General features: G+C 41.5%; 1 protein-coding gene across 2 annotated transcripts in view; it reads left to right on the top strand.

Annotated features, from left to right (window-relative positions):
- LOC115596735 (gamma-aminobutyric acid receptor subunit pi) overlaps positions 1-20696 on the top strand; it is a 65788-nt gene that overhangs the window by 31073 nt on the left and 14019 nt on the right. For both annotated transcript variants that reach the window (XM_030442126.1, XM_030442125.1), the window contains exons 3-5: positions 11921-12033; positions 15269-15336; positions 18604-18821. In XM_030442126.1, coding sequence (XP_030297986.1) covers positions 11921-12033; positions 15269-15336; positions 18604-18821 — 399 coding nt within the window. The remainder of the gene's footprint in view (positions 1-11920; positions 12034-15268; positions 15337-18603; positions 18822-20696) is intronic.

Here is a 20696-nt window from a genome sequence, read left to right as displayed (position 1 = left end):
ATAAGATCAGATAAAACACTGAGAAAAATTAAATACAATAAAAGACAGACAGAGACCACACAACTCTCACGCTGTATTAAAAGCCAAGGAGTAAAAATGAGTTTTTAGGCGAGATTTAAAAGTATCCAGGGTGGGGGCCATTTTGACATGGGTGGGTAGCTCATTCCATAGCGTAGGAGCTACCAATGAAAAAGCACGGTACCCCCTGGTCTTTTGCCTGCTTTTTGGCACAACAAGACGCAGCTGATCAGCAGATATCAATGCTCTCGGGGGGGTATAGACATGTATAAGATCAGTGATATACTGGGGTGCCAAATCATTTAGTGACTTAAAAACAAACAATAACATTTTAAAATGTATTCTAAAATGGACAGGGAGCCAATGGAGGGAGGCGACAATGGGGGTAATGTGGTCATGCTTACGAGTTCCTGTTAAAAGACGAGCCGCCGCGTTTTGGGCTAACTGCAAGCGAGCGAGGGAGGCCTGGCTAATGCCAGTGTAAAGTGCATTACAGTAGTCCAAACGGGTCGAGATAAAAGCATGAATGAAGCACTCAAAATCATTAAAAGATACAACAGATTTAATTTTAGATAAAAGCCTCAAATGATAAAAACTGGTTTTAACTATTGAGTTTATCTGTTTATTAAGTTTAAAATCACTGTCCATTTTTACACCAAGGTTTGTGACTATGGGTTTTACATATGGCTGCAGAGAGCCCAGGTCTATAGAAGAGACACCACAGGCTCGACTGGGACCAAACACCATGACCTCAGTTTTTTCTTCATTTAAGTTTAAAAAATTAAAAGCCATCCATGTCTTCACGACTTTTAGGCACTCGAGTAAGGATATCAGGGAGCTCTTATCGTTTCTCTTAAGCGACAGGTAGATTTGGGAGTCGTCCACATAAAAATGGTAGGAGATGCCATGTTTTTTAAAAATTAAACCAAGGGGGAGCATGTATAAGGAGAAGAGGATGGGCCCAAGAATAGAGATATTTGAATAAAACGGATAATAAGACGTTTTAATTTTGTGTGTTGATCTTTAAAATAGACAGCTGTGAGAATGGTATTTATCTTCCTATATAAATTTGTTCTAACAAAAGTTATCCCCAAAACTATTCTTTCAAGCTACATACTTGTTTTATTTTTATCCTGAAACTACCAGTTAATTGACTGCCAGTTACAGCAGCTTCCTCTTTAACCGACTGGTTACTAGTGAGTGTTTTGACTCAGGTATCACCCTTGTTTTTATTCTCATTTTTCACTGTGGAAAATTTTTTAGCTAGCAGACATATGATAGTAGTAAAATTTTGTCTTATTAACTTCATCATGAAGCAGTGAAGACATTTTCAGACAGGAGAGAAGGCAAGCAGCAATCCTGATCAAGACATAAAGAGACAGAGTGATCGCATCCTGCCGGCACTTCCTTCCCACCAAGTTCAGAGTGCTGATAAGCCGTCACTGGGGACCGGCCAATTAGCACATTAAAAGGTGTTGTTTAGATCCACTGTGTCATGTGTCTGTACAGATAATGTAGCTGCTTCGAATGCCATGACAGATCAAGACCTCAGAATTCAGCTGGTGTCACGCAACTCCGCTGCACATGTCGACATCAACTGTTCAGCTCCTAGTTTAAGTGTAAATCTGCACTTTTTTTGGGAATGTATTTTGCATCTCTTTTAGGCATCTTCGGTCTTTTTTGCTCAGCTCTTCCCAGACATCAGTCAGTCAGTGTTCACGTAAGTGTCTTCTGAGCTCCATTATGATCCTACTGTAACAACATATAATTTATTTTGACTTATATAGAACTTCTATAAACTACTTAGACCCTGACTTTCTACAACCGCAAATGTTTAATGCATTTGCTTTAAAGGAGACATATAATGTTCATTTTCTAGTTCATAATTTTCTTTTGGGTTTCTACTGGAATAGGTATACATGATTTACAGCAAATATAACCTGACTTACTCCCTCTGTCTGAAATGCTCTGTTTTAGCCCTAGTCCACACTTGCACAGGTGCATTTTTTTCCTGGTCTGGTTTTAAAAAAAAATTCTTGTCCACACCAATGGTATGAAAGCGCAAATGCGCACCACAGAAGTGCATCACAGAAGCAACAGGTGGCAAAATAAACTCTAAAGTAAGGCCATGTTTGTCAATCAAAACCCTGCCAAACAAAGGAGACGAGCCAAAAAACCCTGGTTTTCCTGTCTACACATAAACACTTAAAACTGCATTTCTGAATATCTTCGCCCTGGCAGGAGTTCTTCAAAAGCTCTGTACTCAGTGACCTGAAATGCCGCTTATATCTGTCAGAAGGACAAAACACACAGAAAAAGCTTTGTTTTAATAAATACCCATGTATGTGTGTACAGGGCCTTAGCGCCTATCTCTTTAAAGGTCCCATATTATGGTAATTTCTGCCTCTTAACATGGTTCCTTTAAGTCTAAATGGAATGTTAGTAACATGCTTTGGTCGAAATAAGCTAAAGGATTGAGCACAGCAGGGTTCTTGAAACACCAGTTTCACAGCCCTGCTCCAGGTGGCCTGTTTCAGTGCCTTTCCCTTTAAATGCTAATGAGCTACTGCGCGCCGCCCACGGTACCGCCCACCTCTTCCTGCCTGCGGGAGACGTGAGGACCATAGATATATGTCTATGGTGAGGACGGCATCATGTGACCATGGCAACGGCGGAGTTTCAGGAAGTAATGGCCGCTGGACAACAGACTGCGGTCGGACCCAGAACAAAAGGCTCCAGAAGAAAGTAAGCAGCCAAGAATGAACATTGATGTTTCTCAGTGGTTAGTAGTTAAGTTTTTTTTACCTCGACATTACTTTTATGTAACTGCAGACTAACGAAAGTCTTACGAGCTTACTGGCCGTCTGCCCCGCATAGTTACAGATAACAGCCCCCTTCTCCTGCCTCCAGTGTTTACATCATAAAGCTAGCCAAACCTCGGCTGGTGTTTACTGCTGTCCAGTTGTTGTAACGCGGATGCAATTTAGCAATAGCCGTTACAAGACAAAGCGTAACCCCATATTATTATTTACCTTTATGTAGCCAGGTAAGTTGATTGAGAACCTGTTCTTATTTGCAGTGACGACCTGTAATTAGCTACTGCCAGCAATTTTCAACAACTGTAGTTTTCAGTAAGCCACAGTTGCCTCCCATCACCTCTCTAACAGTAGAATTGTTTTTTAACCAGTTACAACGGTTTATAAACTTTATTTATGTTACCAAAGAAACAATGCGACGTTATTAGCGATTATAGTTTACAATGAATAATAAAAATTCTGCATAAAAGCAGGTGTTCCTGTGGCAACTGTGTACAAATGTCTACAGAACCTGAGAATATCTGCTGCATGGAAATACCACAATTAAGTGTGAACACTGGGCAAACATGGTTGTCATTTTGCAGTCTATCTTTTCTCTAATCTATTGTCACTCACTTACCTTTCATAATTTCTAGGTTACACGAAGACTACAGCAGCATCCTGAGCCACCATCATGCATGGTGGACCCTCCTGGCCTGTAACCTGTCTGCCTGAATGTATCTGTACTGCAGAATGCACTTTACATTTATCGGACAGACTATGGACCTTTACGTTTGAGGGGAATAGTGCAGTAAGCTTTTGGTCCCATAAATACTATTCATTTATCGCAAAAGTGTTATGATGAAAAGTACATAACTGATTCCTCTATCTTACATTGCTTATAATTTATCTTTTACTTATTACCATGAAAATTACTTATCAAACAATGAAAACACAGAACAGTTAGGAAAGATGTTTTATTGTAAGAAACATCTGTAAACATGTGTTGACATGAATGAAATAATAACAAGAAGAAAATAAATATCTGAAGTGAAACAGTTTGACTTTATATATTAACTTAAATATCAATATGAAAATAATAACAAAGAAAGTATCTAGTTGCCATAGGTGTAAACATTCAGTGCTGACTTTATATTGAATTGTGTTCAGCCAATATAGCCTACAGAAGCTTTGTAAGATGGTGCTGGGGCTCTCTGGCGTGGAGAGTGAGAGTTGTGCTGCCTGTCTGCGTGGTCTGAGAGATCTTCAGGGATTATAAGTTTCAGCAACTCGTTTACATGGGGCAGGGTCCTGGAAAACCTTCTTGAAGATCAGGTCCAACAGTGCATCACCGCAGTCTGCAGTGCAATAAACAAAAATGTATGTTTACAGGAAAATTGCAGTAGAACCAAAAAGCCTTGTGCTGCAGTGTTGTAAAGTGTATCTTATTACTTAATTACTTCTTATTTATACATTCTTATTATTATTTATTTTGAAAACATCTTAAAAGAATTCAGATTTTAAGTGCTTGTGTTTGTTTTCAACCTTTTGTGTGATGCCTGTGTGTCCATGTTCATTTTAATTTGAGAAGTTCAAATAAAAGATTGTAAAACTTACAGAATGTCATGCATGTCTTCACGGGTTTGGCTCTGCACTCTCCCTTCCTGGACTTTGGAAAGCTCAGTTTGAAAAGAGGATCTCCTGATGATGTGGTGGCTTGTCCTCTATCAGCATTCTCATTGTAATGCAGTGCAGCCAGGTAGTGTCTTGAACAGTAAAAAGACAATAAAACATAAAACAATTGCAAGAAATGGGCAAATGTTCTCAACAAGTAATCACAGGAGTAACACATGACAGCACTGTTACAGTATAATTCAAACACTAAAGGCTGCATCGCGTTACGTTACTCTAACCTGACCTCTTTATTTCTGTAACGAGTGATCTAACATTTCCAAACCAGTGATCAGATTAAAGTTATTTATTCAAGTCACTGTGCATTACAATTATTTTTTATCATTTTCCTTAGTAAAAATATATATTCTTGCTTTCTTCTTGCGTCTCGGGGAGTGATGTCACGTACGTCTCAAGTCACGTTTTTACCATGAGGATAACTCATGTGTAACACCACGCAGCAACACAAAAATGGAGGGAGGAGAGAGATGCGCGTTTTCTAGCTGGAAATATGGTCATTATTTTGAGTTATTAAAATAAAAAAAATCAGGATTACTTGGTCAAGGGCCCAGCCCAGCCCAGCCTGTCCCGGCCGGGGATAGCGGCGGGGTCGGGCTGGGGCAGATAATCTAACGTTAAACTCTGTGTAGCATTCAGCAGTACACTCGTTTTGCCCCGGCCTATGACAACATATTCCAACTTAGAAAACGTTTTCAAATGCATTATTTCACAAAATCCTGAAAACTTAGACCCGGTGGAGGGTGTGTGTATACCGCTTTACCGACCGGGTCTCTGGGTTTGCATGTGGAGACTGTTGATCGAGAACTAGAAGCTCGCGGTTAGCATTAGCTGGTACTATGTGACGCTGCTTGGTTAGTTCGTGTAAAATTGCTAAATAACACAGCTAAATACTTGCACATGCAGACATTTACCTAGGACGCGCATTACATAATGTGCAAGATCAGAAATGTAATACACAGAATGATTCTGCTGTAGCACTAACTTGTGTGGTCAGAGAAGCTAACGTTAGCGGTTAGCCGCTAACCATACCTTGTTCTCAATGGTAAAACACACAGTGCATCACACACGAGTTCAGCCTTATCTACAGGAACACACAGCACATTATTTGTATACTTACATGTCTTTGGTCTGCAAGTATTCCTTTGAGTAGACGTTAGCCGACTACTCCTGCCTTGTACTGGCTCAAGATGGTGAAACAGTCAGCGTCAAAGTGGTTCGCACACACGAACAGTTTTTTGCCAACTTCAGCTGGGACATTGGCCTCAAAAATAAATTCAATCCATGCTGCTCTTTTGTCCTCTGTAGCTGGGAGACGATGGAGTGTTTTGTGCTGGTCCTTGCAAACAACAACAGCGCACTTCTCCTTGAGCTTGGACATGGTGATTTCAATAGCGTAATGGCGGATCTCCCAGACGGTAGCTGTACCCGGTGGGTGGAGACACCGTGAGGTGAAGGGAGGGGCAGTGGGGTAGCCATATGCAAATGAGCTGCCGTCGACGTCGACAGCAGCAGGACATTTGGCTGGTGTATCTGGAAACTGCAGGCAGGACCCCTTTAGATATCTGTATCTCACTCAAAAAAGCAAGGAATGTCTTTTTTCAAAGTTTCTAGGTGTGTGGCAGCACCACAGACCCACAATAACAACCCAAATCCCAGAAAAAGTCAGTTTTTCATAATATGGGATCTTTAAGGCCCCCCTCTGATTGGTCAGCTCACACATGCCTGAGCCAGAATCACTAACAACAAATTTAGCTGTGCTAAATGACTTCTTACGAACCAAACTAGCTGATAGGCATACACTAGCGGAATAAAAGGCGGGACTACTGATGAGGCATTTCAGGAGCAGTGTTTTCTGTGGGAGAGAGGAGCATAAGAAGCTATAAAAACACTGAAGGGAAGGAAAACATGAAAGAGCAACTTATCAGACTGGGAGCTCAGAGCATCGTGGGAGTATTGGTGTTGTTTACTGTCAGACTATCACATTTTAATGTACAAGGTAGCTAAGGGCTAGCTGGTTAGCATGCTAATTCAATGAATATCTATGCAACACAATCTACAATCACAGCATACATCTTTGATCACCATCAAACCTTTACATTCTCTGTTTAATTTTTGAATGCTTCAACAAAAAAGAATCTTACATGTTGCACCTGTATGTCCAAAATACCAAACTGCTTTCATTTATTCATTTAATCATGTAGCTGATAAGCTTGTCGCAAATGCAGAATGCAATTTAAGCATTTTCAAACTATGCACCTGTCCATGCATTTTGAATATAGCTTGTCCTGCCCAAGGTTGTGAGGGGGCTGGTCGCCCATCCCAGTACTCAGCGGCCCTGTCAGTCCCAGTTTGAGCCCTGTCAGTCGATAACAGGCGTAACACTCATGGACAGAAAAGCACATACACCTACAGGCAATTCAAGTATAACCTGCATGTGTTTAGTCTGTGGGTGGGACCCCAGCTGGTGCGCAACACATGATGAGGTGTGAGATGACAGCCAGCGCTACTGAGCCACCGTACCACCTCTACATTATCTAGCAGTGGACACAATGTAGTCGTTAAAATCCACATTATCAGTTATTATCATTATCATTTTATTTTTTGACATTTTATTCTGCGTAGGTTTACTACTAGATGTTTTGCTTGGATATAATATGCTAACCTTCCTCAGCTGGTATAGAAGCACACAGAGAAACAGTAATAAAACATGAATTTTTAATGCATATTTATATATTTTTTTGCAATTGTTTTGACACCCAGCAGTAGCTCATGACTTGGTATGGTCGGGCCCCTCTTCGGCTGAGTTGTGGGCATTGAACGTGTCATCTTGTTATTCCTGATAGGCAGCCACTTGGGCAGGTGTGTCGGGTCTGTCAGTGTACATTCTGGGAAAATGCACACTCCGCAGACTGTGCTTTCATCTGGGGAGAGAGGGACCCTACAGCACATAAATATGAGTGATGCTTGTTTGTGTGTGTGTGTGTGTGTGTGTGTGCATGCATGCATTGCATCTGTGTTAAGGTTATGAGCTTCAGCGTGGTTGCCACTGCGGCACACGGTGTAAATATCCTCTTGGCTTCATGATAACACCACCTCGCGCATAAATAACAAAGATGAGTTCATATTAACAGCCTGTGTGATTCTGGGAGGATTCTGAGGATCTATCTATTGTTTTCTTTTTATTTTTTTTCCTCCACTGTCAGGGCTGAGTGGATAGCGACTGCTTGGCAGGCTGGAGTACTGAGGTCTCATCCCCGTCTGCAGGTGAAGGTTTAGACAGCCAGAAGTCAGAGAGTCTGGGGATTTACAAAGATGGATAGAATGAGAGGAGCTAGAGGCTCTTAACACACATTCTGGTCAAAGGACGCATTGTTTCCACGTCCGACTGCAAAACACTGACAAACACCGAAGATGAATAGCTCTGTCGCTATCAGTGAGAACCTCAAAATCAATTCAGTGATATATGGCATGTGTAGTTGCATGTTTTTCTTATTTGCCTTGAATTCTTATATTCTTTTTTAACCAAAATATTGTCTTTATCTTCTATTTTTTCACATTCTCCCCTCTGACGTGTTTTTCATGTCTAGCTGCTTTCCTCTCCTCCTCTCCTCATCGCTGCAAATCCATTAGTGAATGTAACAAGGGTCACACAGGGCGACCCGGATTGATAATGCAGTATGCCAGAGGCAGAGTGCTGTCACAGCCGTCACTAACTTGGCTCTCCCATCCAAGGCTGTTGCCTGCTGAAACAACAGGCTGGGAGCCATGTGAGTGAGACTTTACGCAGCATAGCAATAGTGTGCTGGGAGCGAGTTACTCCTCTGTCTAAGCTGATTTGACACAGTCAGGTGAAACAAGTTCTGAGTTTCATGGGGAAGACTTTCTACGTGCTTTCCCTTTTTTCTTTTTCTCTCCTGCCGTGTGGCGGGTTCACCAGTGGACCTGCCTGTTCTGGGGATTCTTTCACTGGTGGACACTCGCTGTGAAGTGATTTCAGAAATTCTTCCAGTGTATGTTTTATTCATGCGCCACCTTTCCCCACTTCTGTCTTTCAATCATGAGCTGTGACTCAGTCACATTTTGAACACAGCAAAAAAGTGGTGATCTTACGAAGGAAAGGGTGTCTGTCACGGTTAAAACAAAACGGGTCCCGCCAACGATTTGATGTTGAATGTAAATGATAATTCCATTCCGTTCCGTTTTCTTTCCGCTTTTTCCGTCAGTGTCGCGGGGATGTTACCGCTTTATCACCCCTTTTTCAAGAGGGTTGCGGGGTTACTGGGGCCAAATCCAGTTACTTGATGGGCGAAGGCCAGTGATGGGCGAAGGCCAGTAAATGATAATGTTGAATGATAATTGCTGTTTTTCCTATATTTGGTCTAATAACCACACTAGCAGTGTTGGTCATCTGGCCCACCAGTTTGGTCCAGACTAAAATATATCCACAGATATTGGATACAATTGAGTGAATTTTGATACAGACATCCATGGTCCCACAAGGATGTAAGCCAAGGTGTGGTTTTTGTGGGAATTGTGAATTCAATGGATTTCCATTAAATCTTAAATCATAATCACTTTGAGAGGCAGCTGGATTTGTGAGATCATGTGATCTGGCAAATACATCTTCCTAGGCTTCGAGCTATGCAGACACACAGTGGTTGAACCAGTCAGCATCCTACGAGGAACTACTGCCAGCCACGATGGGTTTGGGTCTGAATAATGCATTGCATGGTTTAGGTTGTGACATCCAATGAGAGAAGCAACCATTTAGTTTTAAACAATAACGGTGGCTCCACAAAACATTACTTTAGATGCTGCTAAATCTTGTCAAGCGATTGATGCACCAACTGTCTCCACTAGTATTGACGCTGTCCTACTGTTGAATTGACCAGCTGAAGTTATACCGGCTCTTGAAAGACAGTGATAGACATAACCTGCAAAGTATTTTTTGAATGTGCTTGCTCGTTTTGAGCAGCACCTTTCTAGATGGTTCTGTTTAACATGCTGGCTTATCTTGTGGCTTTAGGTTAAGTCTTCTGTAAGTGTGCCATGGTTTGCGCTAACTTCCTCTACACATTGCTGTAATCAATCTTCTCCCTCCTCTCTATGATGAAAGTGGAGCAGTAATTGCAAGACATAGCAGCAAACAGGAGGATCCTGCTCTCTGCAGGTGTCAGAGCAGACAGGAACACTATCTCTGCTGACTGGATAAAGTGGGCAGCGATACTAAAACATTCTCTTTTACTCCATGAGGAGCGGAAGGAGAGACATGGGTTACACTCTTTAACAGTGATTACTGTTGGAATGTTGAGCTATTCCCCACTGATTTAAAAAAAAAAAATCATCACTTATAGCAGTTTAAGTCAAATTTGCTATAAATAATTAAGGTCCGAGTGGTCTCCTTTCTTGATCTTTTTATCCAGTACTACAAGCAAGTTGACATTTTTCTTTCAGAGTCAGTGCACTTGAAAACAACAAGATGGATTCCCATAAGGCTGCAAAATATACCATTTCAGCATTGACAGTGCAAATATGTGCGTGTGCAAAAGACACATTGGTAATCCACGAGAGAAGTCTGTCTGTTATTACATAATGTAGTCTGATTTATGGTTTCTTGGATATAATCGAGTTTGTTGGTTGTGAGCGACGTGCAGGCTCTTGCATGCGTAGCGAACCACCCATCACAATCATTCCTGATCAAGTTATCAAACATAGCAGGGCTGGCTTTGGTTGTTTGATAAAATGAACTCCTCTACAAAATCACCATTTTAGAATGATTAATTCTTTTTACATCGAGCTATTCAAGCTATCTGCTGAAAATCCCTGTATTCAATTACATATATTGCAGAAAACCCACATATCAAAATGACAGTTTTTTCCCAATACCATCAAGCCCTAAATTGCCATGCGATTTGATACACGGAAATCATAGACAAAATATAATGTGGTCCACTACGATTTGGTTTATGATTTAGTTAAAACCTCCAAAACTAATGATATTCCAATCAGCCTTGCCTGTACGTTGTGTTCAGTGCTAATGTTAGCATGCAAAAGCACTGAAACAAGAAAGATGAACACAGCAGACATTGCTACACCTGCTGAACATCAGTATGTTAGCATTCTGACCTAGTTGTCATGCTAACATTAGCATTCAGATCAAAGCGCTGCTGTTTTCAGCCTCACAGAGCCGCTAGCATGGCTGTAGACTGTTTTTAGACTTTGTTCCATTAAGTGCAATGACTGTGCTCTCCCTGCAGCAAACAACGGCACAGCAATTCACAATGGGTTATGTAATGTAGCATTTTATCATCAATAAATCATCGCATTCATCTTGCGACGCTTCTATAATTAACACATACAAACAAGGTAATCCCCAGGAAGAAACTGGGTCCCACAGGGTCAGCTATAGGGGAGGAAGCCACTGGAGCGCTTCATGACAAAATGAGGTTGCGTTATTGCGCACAAAAAGAGAAAAAGATCGCTTGCTTTTTCAAGTGCCTCAGGACAAGAAGCAACAGGGTCTATAGTGAGATAAAAAACTACCAATTATCTTGACCCCGGGGCGATTAACTCAATGCTGGTACAGCAATTAAGATAGCACAATTAATCTTCACTAACATTCTGACACTTTCAAACATGTAGCATCCTCGCGATGAACGACCCCGGACCGTCTGGATATTAGATGATGCTGCGATAAGAAAAGCAGACCATCAAGCTGTGTATTCTTTTTCTCTCCTGTCACACATTTGACTACAGCGTCGCACAAGTGACAGAGGGGACTCTGCCAGCATGTAGAGATGAATGTTTTCTGCCTCTGCACATGGCCTGATCTGTCTTGCTTCAGCCCCTCTTACATCATGGCACGTGCCCCCGGGCTCTCTCTCTGCAGAGCAGGCGTTCTGTATTTAGAGCCTGATTTATACACAAACACACATACCACTGGGAAAGGAGCAATGAGTGTTCTCTTCTCCTGCCGCAATTGCCAGCAATATGATCATCTTCCCACTCTTCAATGTGCCTTTAAGGATAGCATTCAGAGACAACGGGGCTAAAAAAAAAAAGATCTCACGAAAGCAAGCAGTAATTTGAAAGGCGTGAGTGAATGGGAAAAAACGGCGAGATGGATGGTTTGAAATATTCCGGATCCATTCAAATTCGAGCTAATCGAATGACTAAAAGAAGCGCTATCTGTTCTGTTGTTCTTTCTCCAAGTCCGTGTTGCCATTGTAATTTCCCGTATTTTCTTCCTCTCTGCATGGCGTGTAAGATTTGCCGCTCAGCTCAATGGGCACCCTGCAGGTTGTGTGAATAGCGAGCTGGCCCCGAATAGGGATCCACCTGGCACAATGAAAAGAGGAGACACAAAAAAAACAAATTCTCACTTGTGTTTTTTCTCTCTCCGTCTTTGTTCTCAGGTTGTTAGAGAGCTCCATGCTCAACGCAGAAGTGAAAGAGGGAGAGATTCTGCCTCCCACCATTCAGAGGCTGATGAAAGGATACAACAAGTACCTCAGGCCCTTCTTTGACAGTAAGGAAACTGCCGACACATGCAGCCATGGAAATGACAGAGAACTCAGGGGAAATGTGTTTGACAGGGAATGAGAGGGGTTCATATTCCAATTTTGTGCTCACATTTCCCTTCTGAGTAATATACACCAACATAAAGGCATTTCACTTTACTGCACACGTATGTCATCATTTGAGATGAAGTCAAATTTATCTTTGAAATGGGTTTATTCCATAATTACCTTGGGTGTTAGGGAAACACATACAAATGATATGCGGCCTGTAGAAGGGTGCGTCATATATTTAAGTACTTATATCTATATAATTCTAAATATACATTGTTGTCAGTAGATTAACCAAGATTGCAGCTGCTAATAAATGTTGCAAGTTATATTCTGATTTTCAGCAGGCGCCTAGAGAAACAGTCTACCTCAGCGTACGCTTTCAAAGGAAGCATGTTATGTCATTCCTCATAAATCCCTCTCTAGCGTTATTGTCCTGGGATCCGGGAATCCGTCACAATGGGATTACGGTTTGTTCACTCGCTGTTTGATCTGTAATAACACGTCGGACTTTACCAAGGCTTCATCAAAAGTCCTCCCCCTGGGAACACATGTTTGGCGCGCGCTGATGGTAAAAGCACTGGTAAAGAAAAAGAAAGCATATTCACACACCCCCACATGTTTCAGCATTACTAGCACTGTGGTCTGAATCACAGGAAGTAAGCTGTTGATGTAAGCCTGCCATTGGCCGATTATGTCAGCAGGCATTCTCTTGCCTTTCTGTTTTCTCTGTGGTAACCCTCCAAAGTCCCCATCGCTGTTTAAAAGAATAAAAACAAACAACCTACGAACAAACCGACGACCACACAGCAAAATTTACATATCAATATCCCAGCCTCAACCACTTGACTACAGCTCGCCCTACTTTGGCCCAAAACAAAGGCCTAAGGGCGCCAGCGGTCAGGTTACCAGATCTGGACCACCTGTGGACCATGAAGATTATTGTTGTATTTGAGAAAAAGTGGGCCAAACCAATTTTTGCAATGTGGGATGCTGAAAATTGCAAAATTGATGAAGGTTTGGAGAGAGAGAGAAAGAGAGAGAGAGAGAGAGAGGGAGCTCATGTGAACCAGTAAGAGGTAAGAGGTAAACTGAAGAGTCCATTGATATAAAAACTTTGCTCGACCCTGAGGTCTTAAGTTACGCTTACAGTTCTTTAGTTTGTCAATCACGTGTATGAACTTGACTGCAGACTGGAGGCTCTGTAATGCGTCAAATTATATATACACATATAGCTGTATGCCACATATAGCTGTATGCCACTTTTATGAAAAGTCTGTATCCTCACTGTGCTGAATTATTATAAATTATGAGGCGGTTTATACCTGGCATTAGCATATGTCTTCAATGATCCGACCACAGGGCGACAGCTCATCACTACACACCTAGCATTAGGCGCCTGGACACGCATCTGGAGCGACCGCTTGTGATCGCATGCCACTTTCCTGCCCTATATCAAATAAACACAAACTGACACAATGCTTTGTACAGAAAGGGAGAACGACCTTTAATGTATGACACCTGCAGAATATTCAGCAGGCCCAGATAATTAAGAATTTTTCACAGGAAGTTTATAAAGCCTCCCCTCACTCAAGAACTCACACAACTGAGTGATTTTAGAAGGAAGTTTGGAGAATTTCTTTCCCTCTTCATTTCCTTACTGTTGTTGACTGTAGTTGACTGGATGTTGGTGTTATATTATCCCTGCCATTCAGATTAATACAAAAAACATCAATGTGGTGCATCTTTACAATGACATCATTATATAGATTAACTCGTCAGCACCCCCAACTGTGACTGACTTCTCGCGTCCCCGCCTGTTTAATTCTTTTACTGGGATATAGCGATTTCAGTGCCAGAACTCACCTCCCATGTGCAAATGTTCCACCGAGACAAATGTCTTCTCTGACACTATTTTGCAAGGGTGCCGTCTCTGTACCCCGAGCTAAGACGATTGTCATCGGTTTAAAGGAACACCAACCAGCCGCAGTGTTTTCCTCCTGCAGAAGAATGATAGTCGGTTCAGCCAGGCCTTACTCGTACTACCCTCTCAAATGATGTGCTCTGTATTTTCATGCCATTTCTGAGCCACACACACACAGTATGAGCTAAAATATTTTGGTTCGAGACGCAGGGTGTCACTGCTCCTACATATCATCCTCTGGCCAGACAGCCCCAGGCACAGCCAGTAGTTCGGCTCAGTGCAGTCTGACTGGGCATTTTTTTGAAGCAGCTTGCCCCCTCACTCCAAAACGTAATCATTATTTTTAATGCTCAAGTAATATTAAAGGATTAGTTTGACCCTTTGGGTATTATACTTATTTGCTTTCTTGTTAAGAATTACTGGAGAGGCTTATTACCACTCTATATGTTTGTGGGCTACTTGCTACGGTCAGAAGATGGTTAGTGTAGCATACAAGCTGCCTGACTCTGTCTAACAAAATCAAGCTATAGACAGACCGTAGCGTTTTGTTTCCACAGTACAGGTTTTGTATGGATTAAACAAATGAAATACAAGTAATTTAGTGAACTTTGGAGCTGGCAGGGGGAGCTTATGTTTACCTTACATCTAACTCTCTGCCAAAACGGGAATAAGCATATTCTCTTAAAAGCTCACCTATCCCTTTCAAGCGAAACTGCAGTGAAACTATCAGCCCCATGTCGTCATATTTCTAGTTTTATGAATTTTTCATCATTTTTTTCACAGGACTTTGCCCACGCAGCAACAGTAGGCACACACAAAGACTCAGACAGTGTCTGCAATTGACAACAGGCTCATTAATCTCTCTCAAAGAAATGAAGATTGATATGTGCGAGAGAGGGAGAATGAGAAGATGAAACGCAGGAGAGCAGCAGAATCACCCCCTCTTTGATGGTGAATCAGGGAGAACTAATTCCCTCAAGGAGGTTCACACTCAACAGACTGCAGCTGTTGATGTGCCGGCAATGTGGGGTCTTTTTAAATATGCTGTCCTTCAGTAACCTTTAATTACACAACACTGTGCTTTATTATACAACCATCTATCCATATGCTTCCTCAAAACACGCTGTTACGTCACATAACTAGGTCACACGTGTGCATTAACACCCAGAGATAAACATTAAAGTGTAAGTGTGGTGAAATGACGGGGATTATACAGTGTTGAACAAACAACAGATGACAGGTCCAGCTAATGGTGTCTTTTTTGTTTCTAGATGGTCCTGTAACAGTGGGTATGAGTCTGGACATCGCCAGCATTGACACCATCTCAGAGATCAACATGGTAAGACGATATGTTCACGCTCCCCTGACAGTGTCGGGAAGGTGACTGTTTCAGCTGAGCAGTAGAGATGAAACATCAGACTGGCAGGCAAAAGGCAGTGCAAATCCAAAAACAACATTCAGGCAACTCCCACGGCTTTGTTGACATTTTTTTCTGCCTGGCAAAAACATGCAATGCAACAGAATGAATGTTGTATTCTACATATGAGCTTTTTTCAACATTTATGATTCAACAGCGGCGTAAGATGGTAGCGATGTTCAGACTATTATGCCCTATTGCTCATTATTTATAATGCACACACACCCATGCACACACACACACACACGCACACACACACACACACACACACACACAATTTAGGGGAGCGTTGTTTTCTTCTCCTGTTCTTTTCTCTCCTGTCTTTTCCTACAATCACTTTTATGTTTGAACTGCCTGCTTGCCTTGCAGGTGCGCTCAGCTTGTCATTTCAGACAGATATTGCACTTCGAGTCTCGTTGTCTTGTCACATGATGATATTGACTTAACATTCACAACAAGCTACAATACCCAGCAATCATTATTCCATCTGTATATGGCAAAAATACCAGAGAAAATAAGAATTGAATTGTTTTTAATAGCTTATTTGTAACATATTTTATTGTGAGAGTTTGCAACTGACTTTGACAGAGATGGGTTTGTTGTTTTGAGAGAAAATACAACAAAAGGCATAATGTACTATTTAGACTTCTTGGACCACAGACATGTTTCTGAGTCAGTAATAAAACATGCCCACAGAAAGCTGGCTTGTCACCAAACAGGGCTTCACTCGTGCCACGGGGCCTAGTTGCTCTGCCTGCACTGTCTATAATTATGCCCCTATAATTTAATTACATAATGCCTTGTAACTAGTTACTCCCCAACACTGCCTACTACTTAATGCAATTTGACAACAAACCCCAAACTGCTCAAGTAATTAAGTGCAGCATCTTTAGTTGTTCAGTTTATGGCTGGCCGAGTTGACTAATGTCCTGTTAACCTTACTTATCCCTTTCGACCTGAGGCCAACTATTGTGTTTTAGCCCTAAAACTCTCGTGCTAGTTACAAATATAGATGCATAACACTCTTTTCACAATAGAGAGGCTGTTTGAAAAAGTGGAATCTAAGAAAGAAAAGAAAATTAATTTACAAGGTCCATATATTAGAATTTTGATGCAGTCAGATACAAACGTTCATGACAGAACAGTAAACCAACTACAGTTTTTTTTGATTGCTAAGACGCATTGGTCGAAATTGTTCAAAACTCTTAACACAGTCTGCATTTCCATCATGCAGCTCAGTTCAACAGTTAATCTCATGCCCAAAAGTGTGTCTCACCAACAAAACACTTCATACTTGTCTCAAAAGAAGCTCATTCAACAAAACACTAGCACATTGTCTCACTTTGGAAACACACACAATCACTCTTAACAAACGGAACGACAAAATACTAACAACAAAGAACATTACATCAAATACATCTTATATTTCAAGTTAGAATGATTTTTGTCAGGTAAATCAGTATTTTATATAGGATCTTTTGCACTTTAATGGTTCTAAATTATTGTATATGCTGTAATGCAACAACACTGAATCGGGAATGCAGAGATTTATTCAAGAACATTTGTGATTTTGCATAAGTACCTCAGGACCATACAAAAAATAAAGATTACGTAAACAGAATAATGCAGAATCTCAGAATTCCAGGGGTAGAATACAAATTACAGTAAGAGATAAAACTAAAAAACAACACATGTATACTGTAATATTCAGACCCTGTCATCTGCATTCGGCCACATGTTTTCCTCGACGTCACATCTTATATCTTCTCTGGCAAGGCACCTAGGGTAGAATCTTCTTGAATGTCTGATCCATCCCTGGCAGGCTTCGGGAGAAATATCTCCACAACCAGCATTCATTGCATCCAGCAAGGAGAGCTGGTTGTGTGGAGCATGATCATAAACCTTCCACCTACATGCTGAAAAAAATTCTTCAATGGAGTTCAAGAAGGGCGAGTATGGAGGCAAAAACAGCACAGACATCCTTGGATGCTTTCTAATGAGGCCAAACGCAGATCACCTGAATCAGTTTTCAGCTGAAAACTACCATCAGCTGTTTGGAATTGAATCTTCGTTTTATTTATTTTTATTGTCAGTATTTTGATATAATTTTATATTAGATTTCAATGTGGCTGCAGCAGAAATTCCCAGTGTTTTTCCCCTATCATTCTGTTTTGAGTGTGTTTTTAACTGTTTTGGACAAAGTGTGTTAGCATTTGAAAAATGTGCTGTTAAAGCATAGTGTTTTGCAGGTGTGAACTAGTGAATGAGAAAAGACTTCATCCATTTCGGATGTGAATTATTTAAGAGATAATAATCAGTCAGAACTGAAATGATTAGTCAGTTAATCGATTGGTTGATATACTGAAAATCTGCAACGATTTTAATAATCATTCTATCGTTTAAATACATGGTTTGTAGTCAAAACAAAATATATTATGCAAGTAGTGTGGGATCATGGGAATTGTTGGCTTCATCGATAAAACACCCACCATTCCTGATGAAACTCAATCAATGTAACTTTAGACCCAAACTTTAACAAAGGTCCGGTAATTTTTAGACATTTTAACCTACATTTTCCAGTTTCTGAAAGGTGAAAATTTCCGAGTTTCTTCCCCCAGTTTGAGACAGTGAGACACAACCAAAGCCGATCTCCATAACAACAGACAAGAACAGATTACAGCAAAGCATGGTAGTTAACTGTGCTTATTTGTAATTGGACTATTGACATGATGATTGACAGCGAGATGCACCTGTCAATTCATAGATAAGCCTCACTTAACAGTGGACTGATGGAGTTAATCCGTCTGGGACTCAACGTGTCTGGCGAGGACACTGCACTCACAGCATGATGCCACGCGACAGAGAAAAATTGATTATGTGGCTCCACGTGATGTTACATCAGGAGATTTCAGAACAGATGTCCTGCGAAATATGTTCAATGCACCTAAAAGATCCGATTGGATTTGCTGACTTGAAGCAATGTTGTGGATTACTGTTGCTTCAGGGACCTGACACCATCAATACCCAACAATGAAAAAAAAGCCACACGTTGACTAATGATATACAATCACGCAGAAGGAGCTTGGTTTGCAAAAAAAAAAAACCTCACTTGTACGTCAGCACATAATTGACATGCTTATTAAAGTACTCCATTAGCCGTGTTTTGACCTTTGACCCCCAATCCTGCAGGACTACACCGCCACAATATTCCTCCGTCAGCGCTGGACGGACGAGCGCCTGGTGTTCGAAGGCAACAAGAGCCTGAGCCTCGATGGGCGGCTAGTGGAGCTGCTGTGGGTCCCCGACACCTTCATCGTCGACTCCAAGAAGTCCTTCCTGCATGACATCACCGTGGAGAACAGGCTGATCCGCATCTTCCCCAATGGGACTGTCCTTTACGCGCTGAGGTTGAATAACAAACAAGCCTGTTGGTTTATTGGTTGTGTTTGTGCTTTTTTTTTTTTTTTTTTTTTTCATCATTTGCCCCGACAGACAATGAAAAGTAGGCCAGGGAAACGGGGAAGAAATTGGCTGAGGGAGGAAGCGTGGGTTGAATTTGAGATAATGTGATTGCAAAGAAGGGAGTTGTGTCAATTCTATTACTTCTCTTTTGGATTGTATGAGTACAAGAGCACACAGTCTGTCAATGGGAAGAGCTGTGGGCTATCTGGGCCACACAAGACCCGCTGGCACCTTTTGCCAGCGTTTATTGCTCTGTGTGCAAGGGCTTAACATCCGACGAGCTCTTGGCAAGCTCCCGGTACGTGCCTTGGCTTTTTGATTAGACACTGGGCCAAGCAGACAGGTTATAGATAGAAAGGTTATGGATGATCTAGTCAGCGAATTTGTTCAGCTCTTTTAAGCCTGTCATGATGGGATTTACACATCCTACAGTTTTTGTGTCAAACGCTTTAACCCTCAGCCTGTCTATAGATTTTATAAGAGCTGTCCGGGCCCTTATTTGACTCCACTGACTCAATGCCTTGTCGCAATGAACTTCTTCTTCACGTGTACATGTTGGTCGTGGCTACTACACGTGTTTTGGTTACAATGAGAGAGAAAAAAAAACATCACATGGGAGACATTTCTCACTCTTCTAATGGCAGACTTGTAACTATCATCTGGGGGGAAACATGTTGTAGTAAATTGGTTTGGGTGTTCAGGCTCAGGCCGCACAGTTGATTATGTCCCCGAGAGTATGACATTGTTATATACAGTACGAGTGCATTTGTTGATTCGTGCTGCTTTGAATGTCTTCACGGCCCTTTGCCTCTGCACAGAGAGCAGCATAGTGTAGTTTCTTGGCTCTTGGAGGAGGGGAGCGCATCACAGTCGGAGAGCAGGACTAGTGAGGGTAAAACAAGCCACAGAAGATGGCCGGGAGAGGGACAGCCACCTCAGGGATTTGGGGCCGTGAAGAGGTACAGAGTCGTGTGAGAAATGTGAGGTGTGGAAGGAAACGGACAGTTGTGGTAAATGTTTCAATGCTGCGCCGCGGGGAATACACTGCACTGAGAAAGCACTGAGGTCACTGGAGCTAAAGGTTGTTCCCGAGGAGGGAAGATTCAATTAGGATTACTGTACGCTAGTTTTACAGCTCAGGAGGGTGCAGTTCATATTTTGTGATGAAAATATAATGAAGTCCAAAATCAGAAATCCAAGTTTGAGTACAGCAAAGACTAGAGATGCCTGTCAGAGAAAGACTCATATAATTTGGCTTCACAGTTAAGGTGCATGGTAGACTGCACAGGTGGTTTATCTGAGGTCCCCCTCCTTTTTCCATTTTTTAGTCGATGTGCTTCAGCTTACTGGTGTATAGAAATTGAGATAACACTTTGTTTTACAGGTCTGCACATTTCATGGTACGTGGGTGCTAATTACTAGGAAACATATTAAAAGAGTATTTGAAATACCAAAATAATAACTTTATTTTACTGACCTGCAGAAGATAGACAGAAACTAGTCGGAAATGAAGCTGCAGCAACTCATTTCAACTGCGTGGCCTGCTGAGGGCAAGTGTATAGAGATGTTACAGCTGTATTAAATGCTTTTTGGAAAACATTCTTTTAAAATAATATCTGGGTTATTTTTAACAGTTTATTAAGTTGTTATTGTGGTAATTTGGGGATAATCTCAAAGAAATATAAAATTACCACCTACATACTATGACATTTCCAGATCTGTAACATGCCAGCTTGACTGATTTTTTGGGGGGCCAATGGCAACACTGATAGTAGAGAGTAAATAAGTCACATTTTTATATATCGGCCAACATACACACA

Source organism: Sparus aurata, chromosome 15 (genome assembly GCF_900880675.1).
Source record: "Sparus aurata chromosome 15, fSpaAur1.1, whole genome shotgun sequence".
NCBI classification, from domain to species: Eukaryota; Metazoa; Chordata; class Actinopteri; order Spariformes; family Sparidae; genus Sparus; species Sparus aurata.
This window is presented reverse-complemented; position numbering and strand designations above follow the sequence as displayed.